We start from the raw sequence: 11,433 nt of genomic DNA, 5'->3' as shown, positions 1-11,433 counted from the left end.
AGAGAGAGAGAGAGAGAGAGAGAGAGAGAGAGAAGGAGTAAATGGATGTAAATATATGGAAAAAAATATATATATAATCTAGACATACACATGAACAGATAAACTTACACATGTGTATATATACAGATCTACATATATACTGTATTTACATATAATCTGGTAATAATGACAACCCATTAAAAGTTATTGAAAAGGGATATGATTTAATCAGAGTTTTTTATGAAGAATAACCTGGTGGCTATGTTCTAGAAGTAATAGTATCAATGGGATGTAAAAGATAAGCAGAGTATTGCAAAACACAGAAGCAGGGTCAGGGCATTAGTGGTATCAGTAAGAATGTTTATGGAACTTCAGTGTTGAGAAAGGAAGAGCAGGAGTGGACTTGAAGATAGGACACTTATTACACTTTCAGTATGGAGTAGAAGGAACCTAATATTTAAAAACTCTTAAGACAGAAAACATCCAAAATCTAGTTCATTTTCTTGTCTTTCCCAGCCACCAAGTTGGTGCTCTGACATCATATTATCTTAACGTTATCTGAATTTTGGAAACATGCATTTGAAGCCCACGTGTCAACAATGCATTAAAAAAAATACATGTTACTGATTTATTTATCTTATACCTTCATTCTTTAAAAAAAATTCTAGGAAGATTGACCATTTCCTTTTCTTCTCCATGACCATCCCACTTAAATTCTACAGTCTCCTCTCTTAGCTTTATGAATTAGTGAAACTTTTCAGATTACCCTGCAACATACAAACACAGCTAGAAAGGGCCTATAGAAAGCATCCTAGACAGTGAGAGGCAAATTCCCCCATCCAGTTTCTCATAGGTGCAACCTAGGCTAAGAGCATCTCTTACAACTTGGCTCGACCTTCCCTGTTTTAACTCCCTTCTCATATTTTCCTCATTGCTCCCCTGTTTCTTTTGATCCCTCAGTGATATGAGAGTTGAATCCCCACATGAAGTGAAATTCATCATGCCCCAAATAAAGTGGAATGAAAGATCTTTTGATGGCTAGCAGAATTTCTGGGATTTGTCTCTGTTCAAACACAAACATGCCTCCACTCTAGAGTTAAATTTAGATGAGCCTCCAGGCTATATGGCTGTATAAGTATCAAATCATCATAATGAAGACCTGTTCAGAAAAACTATATGATTATAGTACTTAATGATTTTATGAAACTATAATAAAGAGTATAGTATACAATACAGAATAAAATATTTTTGTCTATGTTTCAGTTATTCTAGCATGAAATGAACACGTTTAATAAACCATTAAACACTAGGCAATTACAATTGCAAAGTCTTTGCATACTAACCCATACAGAGCCACTCCAATCTGCATAATTTTGTGATGGTTTTAATAAAAAATAGATAATAGTATGAGATCTAAACATTTCTGTTTAACATTTTTCTTAGTGAATCTATGACTTTTTTATTTCTTAGACTGTAGATAATTGGATTTAACAAAGGAATTATGACAGTGTAAAATAGAGAGTCCATCATATCCTGATCATGTGATTGTGCGGATCCTGGGTGCACATACATGAATAGAAGAGGGCCATAGTATAAAGAAACAGATAAGAGATGGGCTCCACAGGTGGAGAAGGCTTTTTTTATGCCTTGCAGAGACTTCTTTTTTAAGATCATAAAAAGAATAAGTGTATAAGAAACCAGAACAATCAGAATGGTAAATACCTGTATTGACCCAGAGAAAATAAAAATCATCAGAATATTAATTGAAGGATCAGTACAGGAAATCTTAAACAATGGCATGATGTCACAGTAAAAATGATATATTATGTTAGAATTACAAAAGGTTAATCTAAATAAAAAACCTATATGAACTATAGAATGAATAAATCCACTTACAAATGATGAAACTAACAGCCAGATGCAAAGTCTATAGGTCATAATTACCGGATAAAGTAATGGTTTGCATATGGCTACATAGCGATCATATGCCATTGTTGCCAAGAGAAAACATTCTGTGGTGGCACCAAATGCAAAGGAAAACAATTGTGTCACACATTCAGAGAGAGTTATCATCTTACTCTTGGCTAGGAAGTTGACCAGCATCTTTGGGGTCACTGTAGATGATATCCAAGCATCCACAAAGGCTAAACTCCCAAGGAGAAAGTACATGGGAATGTGAAGGTGGGGGTCATTGTAGATGAGAGCAGTTAGTCCAAGGTTTCCCACAATAGTGATTATGTATATCACCAAGAACATCAGAAACAGAGGGATTTGCCACTCTGGTTGATACGTGATTCCTGTGAGAACAAATTTTGTCAACATTGTTGCATTCTTAGTATCCATATTGTTACTGGATGACCCCTGAAATGAAATGCCATAAATGTAAAAAGAACATTCACTAAGATTGTATTAAAAGAAAACTGGAAGAAAGTAGTTGAAATAAAGCCATACACTAACCAGAACCCATTTAATTTTATTTACTACTATTACTATAATATATGAAAAGTAATTTGGGGAATTGAGGTAATGGAAAATGAAATTATTTCAGTTCAAAAAAATGTACAGGAACTAACAGATTTAGAAACAAGGAGCTCCAGGCTCTGAGCTGTAAGCACAGAGCCCGACATGGGGCTTGAACCCACGAACCATAAGATCATGACCTGAGCTGAAGTCGGATACTCAATTGACTGAGCCAACCAGGGACCCCAAGGAAAAACATTCTAAACATGATTACTAAATTCATGGGGATACCTGAGTTTCTGTGTCTGAAACATGGTTGAGGGTGTAGGGAAAAGAAGTTTGAATTATGATGAAATTAATTAAATTCCATGTGGAAGTCCTTGTCAAACTTTATTCCTCAGACAATAGGGATATTTTTAATTTTTAAATTAAATATTCTGTAATGTAAAAAATATGCTGCAGGGAGGGGAAACTAGAGTCAGGAATACTAATTAGGAAGCTCTTACTGTTGTTATTCAGTGACTCTCAAACCAGATTACACATCAGAATTTTCTGAGGAACTTCTTGTACAAAATACAGATTGTGAGGTATTACTCATTGTATTGACTTGGTGGGTAAAGAATGAAGTCTGATAATCTGCATGTAAAAAAATCCCTTCTAGTTGATTCATGTGTATGTAAAGTTCTTAGTTTATGTGTAATGTAATACTGGCAATGATGAGGAGGACAAAGAGATAAAAATAAATTAGAATGTAGTCCCTAGGACTCAGTGACATACTAGATGTGAAGGAGAGAGTAGACACGTGATGACCAGGTAGATGGTCATTAACCTTGAGTTTGAACAATTCAGTTGGCCTATTTGTGGAGAAAGAGCCCTCTGAATATCCATACTTAGTAGTATGAGTCTACTAAAGCTTAATAGAAACAATTGTTTGGGTGTCATTTGGGTAGCTGAAGGCATACTTACAGATGACCTATCCACGGAAGAGTGGATAAGGTAAAAAGAAGAAGGACATGGAAAGAAACTTGAGAAATATATTAAAGAGGTTATAAAGTAGATACACATCACTTTCGGATAGCTAAAAACTGAGGCTCTTTACCACATGAGTCTTGGTATCAGTCAAACACTACCACTATAGAAGTCAAAAGAGCCAGAAACTTAGTTTCCCATCCTCATAATACCTAGCCTAGGACTTGATCTAAGTGTGAATAGTTAGACTCACCCACTGACTTTCTCTAGAAATTCTGCTGGTTTTACTTGGAGTACTTTTTTCTATAAGTTTTTTCAGCAGAATAAAATTGAGCCAAACTCTGGAACCTAGTATAGAAGACATAAATAACCAATAACCAATGCCAAAATTCCAGTTGTTAAGTATATTTTTATATAGAATGGATTCCCTTAAGTGAAATCTAAAATCATTAGATAAGTGAACATTCTCAAATTTAATTTGTGTTGTGTACCTTTTAAGCATAAAGTAGGAAGAGCAGTGGAGGAGCATTTTCTATAAATCTCCTGCTATATATATATATTTTTTAAATACTCAATGAAATTGTCAGGAGTGGGAGAAGGTTTAGAGGAGTTAATATGTATATGACTTACCTTAAAACTTAAATCACAGAATGTGATCCAAAGAATAGATCATTTAATCAGGATAAACAGAAACATTTTCTTATGTAGTAAACATGACCTGATATTGAAATTCAGTTGAAATTATTTAACATTCTAGTTCACCAAAATTTTTAAAGTCATTATATTTATATTAGAAAGTCAATAAATTATGTTAAGATAAAAATTCCAGTTTTACAAGTATTTTGCTTATCCAGATTTAGTCACAAAAATAAATATACAGATAGTTAAGAGTTTTACATTTTTTTGTCTGCCATTTTGGCATCTGGTAAATTAATGTAAAATTATTATATATTGGGGTGCCTGGGTGGCTCGGTCAGTTGGGCGTCCAACTTCAGCTCAGGTCATGATCTCACAGTCTATGGGTTTGAGCCCCGTATGGGGCTCTGTGCTGACAGCTCAGAACCTGGAGCCTGCTTCGGAATCTGTGTATCCCTCTCTCTCTGCCCCTCCTCCACTTGTGCTCTGTCTCTCTATGTCTCTCAAAAATAAATAAATGTAAAAATTTTTTAAAAATTATTCAGTATTTTGAATTTTTATATAAAGAATAATGAATGTTATAGAATTCATTTCTCTCTTACCCACATCCTTTAAGAAATGGCAGATGCTTTGTAAAGTAGAAAAAAATATGGTAGCACTGGAATGACAAAACATAGGTAGGAACACTGATTCATTTAAGAGACTTCAATTACCAAGTTCAGGAAAATGTTGTTTATATTAATTTGCCTTGAGTACAAGAGTCAACCAATTGTAGGGCTGTGTGCTTTTGCCAGAAGAGAAAGGAGTGAAGAACTAAAATTCCCTTAATAGCAACCAAGGATTCCCTTTAGGACGAAGTTAAACTATTCTTCTGGGGGCATTGTAGATTTGAATTTGGATGAGAAGTCCAGGTGTCCCATAGGGCATTACAGACTCCGAAATCATAAATATCAAGTCATTGTATACAGTTCTAATTTTAACAGTTGAAATTACACTTTATGCTACTGTTTTCTACCACAGATGACACTTATGACAGGTTTATGCAAACTTCAATTTCTCTATAAATTTGGATGTTAAGAGTGCTTTGATTAGTATAGTCTTCATACATGATTTTAATAAGGCTAAAGTTCTGGATTCCCTTCAAGAGCTAACTCCAAACAAAATTGTCCTCATGTAAAATACAGCTGAGATTCCAGACCTACATATAACTTCCCACTTTAATGTGAAAATACATGAGAAATTTTACTAGGGAAAGGTCAAAGAGCAAAAGGAGAATGAAACAAAGGACCACAGTGGGATGTGGCATATATCAGTACTTTTCAGACTGTAATACAGTTGAATCGTGTGTGTGTGTGTGTGTGTGCGTGTTCTGAAAATGCAGATTTTGCCTCAATAGGTCAGAAGTGAGGCCAAGAGTCTTCATGTCTGAAAATGTGATGCCTCTGGATATGGCTTTCCATCATTGGAGGGTCTAGATGATCTCAGAGGTAGAAAATTGAAGAAACAAAAAAAAAAAATAGGTTTGCAGTGCTGAGTAAAATGGTTCTATCAAAGCCTTATCTGTGGACTTACAGAATTCCTTATCGACTGTCGTGATATTCCATGCCCATTGCTTCTAATTAAGCAACTGACTTCATAGCAAATGCAGTGTGGCAATGTCCCCCTGATAATAAATTACCTCATTTTACTATTTTCCTCACCATCCTGATACAGGTAGCTTGCTAGAATGATGGAATCATCTTTTGAAAGTCAATTACTGCACCACCTAGGAGGCATTACATGCATAGTTCGGCAAGACTCTCCAGAAGCCTGTATATTTTCTGAATCAATGTCAAATACATAGTACAGTCCCATAGCTAAAATTCATGAGTCCAGGAATCACATAGTGAAAATTGGAATGGTACCACTCGCTATTACCACTAACAACACACTAGCATAATTTTTGCAAGTCTTCTTATGCCTTTATGCTCTGCTAACATAAAGGTCTTAGAGCCAGAGGAAGGAATGCTTCCACTAACACAGACAACAATGATTCTGTTCAGCAAGAAGTTAAGACTGGCACTGGGCCACTTTGTGTTCCCCCTTCTTCTGAATCATCATGTAAAGAAGGGAGTTACTCTGCTGGCTGGTGAGACCATTGAGAAATTGGACTACTTTTCCACAGTGAAGATGAGGACAAGGAGATTGTTCTTTAGTAGTGCCATTCCCTGTAATTAAGGCCAATGGAAAACTCCAACAAACCAATCCAGGTGGCATTTCTAATAGCCAGACACTTAAGGAGTAAAGATAAAGAAGTTTAATCAATGAGTTGTTTGCTGTAGAATAAGGGATTGTGGAATGGATAGTGGAAGAGATAATTGTGAACACCAGCTATGACCACATGACTAGTTACAGAAATGAGAAGTGTAATTGCCGTAAATATTTACTTCTCAGAATATATTTGTGTATGTGTGTCTGTGCATGTTTACATACCAACATCTTTGTCTATTTATATCTGTGTACATGTATACATAACAAACATTTTTGCTTTCTTTTCACTCATATTCTCTTATCCTGTAAAATAAAATGTATTGAATTTATATCATGGTAATTAATTATTGTTAATTTGACATCATAGTGTTTAAGTTACCAGATATCAAAGAAAAGAGTAAGCATCACTCAAGGATTTTAACTCATTTTCTGGAGAAGGGGTTAGTGCATTTTCAGTTTTACACAGCATAGTTACATTATGTTAGGTGGAATTATGACTTTGCTATTGTCCTTACTTGGAGTTTAACTATGGTTTAAGAAATTGTGTGTGGGTGCCAGATTGATAGTGGGTGGACTTGTGACACAGTTTGTTGTATGTGCCAATATGACCAGTCCACAGGATGTCTAGATAACTGATTAAATATTATTTCTAGTTGTATGCATGAGGGTGTGTCCAGAAGAGATTGGTATCACATCAGTGGACTGAGTAAAGTTGATGGCACTCCCTGATGCTGGTGGGCATCATGTAATCCATCGTGGGGCTGAATGGAACAAAAAGGCAGAGGAAAGTTGAATTCACTCTGCCCAACTGGTTGATCTGTGATATTTACCTCCGTTCTCAGTACTTCAGACTTGATGGAATCTATATTATCCATAGGTTCTCCTATTCTCACATTTTAGAACTAGAGCATTGTCTTTCCTGGCTCTCAGCCTTGCAGACAGAAAATCATGGGACTTCTCAGGTTTCATATTCATGTGATCCACTATCTTATAATAAAGTCTTCAGATATAGATAAGATATACGTACCTTATTGGTTCTGTACTCTGGACAACCCTGAGTAATACCAATAATAACTATACATTTCGTGAACTTTTTTCTTTATTTTGCAAAATAGAGGTAAATATGATGCAACTGTTAACCGTTGTCCTCAAATAAGTCTGACTTAGAAGGTACCTTCTCAGAAGAGATATTGCATTATTATATAATGACTATTATTTTGTATATAAAATGTCATTGAGAAGGATGGTTCAAAACTTAACCAGCTTGACAGTTACATTCTCTATTAAACCGGTATCCCTGGAATTAACCTCATTGACATGAGGCAAAGGGCTTTTAATTGCCTGTCATCACTGTCAATTATATTTTCAAGAAAAAGTTATAAAGTTATCCACAATACTTCATCCTTTGGAACAAATGCCCCATTGAAACCTGTATCCAGCTGCCTAAATATGGGAGGAAGGTACAAAACTGAGAATGGAAATCTCTACATGTTTGCATAGTGCCGTTTAAGTAAGGAACAGAGGATGTGTCTCTATTTTCCAGCTCCAACATCTTTATTTTTAAAAATTTACTTCACTTAATTATTTGAAAGAATACTTATCTAGTGTGGTCCCAACTCACAGCATAAACTTCCTGAAGAAGAAACTCTATTAATGGAACCCATCAAACTTTGTTCCCATAAGCCCTCAACTTATTCTGGAGCCACTAAAGACTGCAAACACTATTTTGACAGAGAAACAATAAAAAGAAAGTCTAGACTAGAGAGTTGTTCACACATACATAATATATTTCTTACCAAGATTCTACCCTAACTAGTCCACAACTCAGATTGAGAAATACTGTTCTAGATTTGATTGGTGTTTGTTTTTACCTAAGTAAACATTGATTCTTTGAGCACAGTCTAGGATAATATTGTCAGTGACTTTATTAGCTACGTATTATAAAATGATGAGAAAAAATTTATAAACACATAAAAGAGTGAGAATCTATGAATTCTTTAAATCTCTAAGTAAGAAAATTAATATGTTCCTAATAAAGGGTATTTATATTATTCTATTCTATTCTATTCTATTCTATTAATTATTATATTATTGTATTATTATATTATTATTATTTTATTATTATTTTCAAAGTGTAGTTTAATCCATATTCAGGAGTGGTCCAGACAACTGGATGAACTTAATATTGTGCTATCATCTTTTACCTATAAATATTCATTAAATAATACATAATGTAACTTCATAGTTTACTTTTTAAAACTTTGCAGAACATCTGGTCTAAAATGTGGGCTTTGCAGAGATGTGTATTTTAGGTCTTTCCCAACATGACACCGAAATGAGAAAAACAATGTACAAAAATAAAAAAAGTGTGTAACAGAAATGAGAATGGGAACACATAATGGTTTCAGAATGGGAACAGGAGATTTTAGGGAATTTCTGGAGGGGATAAAGTAGTTGGAAGTTTAATGAAAGACACATCAGAGCAGGGGTCTGTGTAGATGAAACATGTATAAGAGAAGGCTGCACAGGAAGTCTGTTTCTGAGACCCCCAAAGCTTGTCTGCACATACCCAACCTAAAGTAGGACCAGACAGTGTATATTCCACACTCATATACTCACGGATTGATGCCAAACTTTTCATTCAAAGAAAAGCTCAGGAATGGAAACAAATCCTTATGATTACAGAAGAAACACACACCAGTTGTTGATATTACCAATATACCAGTCTTTGAATTATAACATTGTATGAGTAAGCAAAAACTTATATAATTTATAGAAATATCAGAATGATGAGAATATTATAAAGCAGCAAAAAATAACAAACTACAGAGGAGTTATTTGACAGAGGATAAGGTGGATCCTAAGCTTGTCTCCTCCCTTGAACACAGTTAGATAGGTATCAAATCATTCTGAACACCCAAGAAATCAATTGTAGATCTGAGAGAACAAAAATTGTAAGTCTAGAATTAGAAAAGTGACCACTTTTGGAAGTTCAGAGAGTTGACTTGAGGGAGATAGGACTATGGATACAGCCGCGGGGAGGGAGGCTGCTTATTGAGGGCTACTGCAAAGTAGTATAAACAGCAGAGTACAAAATCTGAATTTTTAGAAGGGGGATGTGCCTGGCTTAAACATGCTTAGGTGGCAAAGTAGGGTGGAGTCCCAGGACTGACAGCATGGTCTGAGGATCCCCTGGGTCACAAGAAGAATGGATGGCGCCAACATGCTACACTGTTCCCAGGCATAGGAGCAGGGACTCCTACTGAGGAAGCAAGCTGGGGTGCTGGCATTCTTCTCTGTTGCACTGTAAACTTCCAACTGCTGTGGGGTTGTGTGACCAATTACTTTGCACAGGCTGGAAAATGGTAAAAGTGTGGTGAGACTCTACTCAAGAGGAATAGCACAGGTCTGCACTTCAGGAGTCCCTTAAATTTGGAGTTATGAAGCTCAGTCAAGTGCATGAGAAAAAAAGCTCAGACACAGGCAGAGTGAACACACGGTTCTGATGAAAACCAAGGACACAAGAGGGATGATTGATTGCTCTTCTTTGAGGTTCCTAGAAGAGTGGGGCATGTACACTTTCAGCTCTGAGAGAAAGTCTTAGAGGTTACAATCTCTGATCTCATGAGAGAAGGAGGCTCCAAAAACTCTAAAGATAGAGAAAGTCTTCCCCAGTTTTTCAGTGATCTGGTATAGTTTGTATCGTGTGGAAACTATAATTTCTCAGAAAGATTAAAGGAACCAACCTGGCATGTCAGCCGGACAAGGAATTCAAGGGCTTTCTCTTCATCTTAACACTGCTTTTCTTTCTGTTGGCTTTGCTCTGGGGCAGGCTTTCCTCACATATGTAATCCCTAGGTGCTCGGAGCCTTGTGAAATGGGGAAATAACTCCTTCCTCACAGGGCTATGGGAAAGACAATAAAATGAGATAATGTGTGGCAAGTGTTAATTCTTTCTGTTCAGATAAGGTGTGTCATTTGTCTCCTGCTGGGACCCTGACTGGTACAGTGAAGTAAATATTGTTGGGGTATCACGCCGCAGCTCGGTCCTCGGACAATTCTGGGACCCGTGCGAGGTTTCCCAGATGGAGAACGGATTCTGCTGAGAGGAGTTGAAGCTGAGACAGCAGACGAGGGTATGGACCATGTCTTTTTCCTCTGGCTGCTTTGGAGATTTAATCTTTTTCAGTGGATTTGAGCAATTTAATTATGATGTCTCTGCAGATTTCTCGCCGTGCCCTGCACGAAGTGCACGTGCATGACGGTCTTTGCGCCCCGTACTCTGGCCCGTGCTTTGTGTCTGAATTAAAGACTTTTAGGATACAAAAATCAACAGGAAGATAGAATTCCTTTGTTCACATGAGAAAATGGAGAACACAACACGAGCGAAGGCATGAAGACTGGAAAGTGGAGGGTGCTCATAGGAGGACAGCATATTAGGGCCAGGACACTCTCTCCCTGGGGCTGGCCCTGGGAAACCCACTTCCAGAGCACGAGAGAGAGAAACAAACCAGGTGTTTCAGAAATTGTTTTATGTGATTTGTTAATAAAAGAATTTATTAATTCTTTATTAATAAAGAGGAAAAACCCTTTCCTGATTTCTGGCATCATAGGTTCATTTTGCCTGCTTTGGGACTCTATGTCCCATGTGGAATCACTTGGCAGATAATCCTGTGTGTTCGGCTTCTTCCATGCAACATCAGGTGAGCAATCTATACCACCCATTCGGGGGAGGACCAAAGCTGGCTGTTGGAGGTGATGAACTGGCTTAGCCTGACTTTGTAGAGTGGAGGCAAAAAAACTGATTTAATGAGCCTGATCCAGTGATACAACACCTGGGCCAAACAGCCATCGACTAGAACATCGAGTTTCACCATGAGCTGTTTACCTGGTGAGTTCACAAATTAGAGGACGAAATAAAAGGATCTGAAAAACAACCTTACTGCAGCTAAAGGAAGAAGCACTGTGGGTGTTCTGATCACCCAAGTCAACTATCTCTCCTTCCCTGTACCCTGGCGAGATGGGAGGGACCAGATCTGGGTGAAGGTCTGGATGGGGGGAGAGAGAGATGGAGGGAGGGAGGGAGAGATGCTGGAGCCAGGAACACTGGTGTCATAAGGGAGTCAGGGTGGAAGGAGC

At 37.0% G+C, this 11,433-nt stretch overlaps 1 protein-coding gene and 1 non-coding gene across 2 annotated transcripts; one reads left to right on the top strand and one right to left on the bottom strand.

The window, feature by feature from the left end:
* Positions 1–1,392: 1,392 nt before the first annotated feature.
* On the bottom strand, positions 1,393–2,322 carry LOC132683808 (olfactory receptor 5H2-like). The gene has a single exon (XM_060640196.1). The coding sequence runs from the start codon at positions 2,320–2,322 to the stop codon at positions 1,393–1,395; it is 930 nt and encodes a 309-aa protein (XP_060496179.1).
* An 8,722-nt stretch (positions 2,323–11,044) lies between these two features.
* Positions 11,045–11,116, top strand: LOC132684476 (small nucleolar RNA SNORD57). Its single transcript, XR_009612686.1, has one exon. It is a non-coding gene; the product is annotated as a small nucleolar RNA SNORD57 (small nucleolar RNA).
* Positions 11,117–11,433: the final 317 nt, after the last annotated feature.

The sequence above is a fragment of the Panthera onca genome, chromosome C2 (assembly GCF_046562875.1).
Source record: "Panthera onca isolate mPanOnc1 chromosome C2, mPanOnc1 haplotype 2, whole genome shotgun sequence".
NCBI classification, from domain to species: domain Eukaryota; kingdom Metazoa; phylum Chordata; class Mammalia; order Carnivora; family Felidae; genus Panthera; species Panthera onca.
This window is presented reverse-complemented; position numbering and strand designations above follow the sequence as displayed.

Bases quoted from the DNA above. Each gene is read 5' to 3' on its own strand.
- LOC132683808 (XM_060640196.1), bottom strand. From the start codon at position 2,322: ATGGATACTAAGAATGCAACAATGTTGACAAAATTTGTTCTCACAGGA.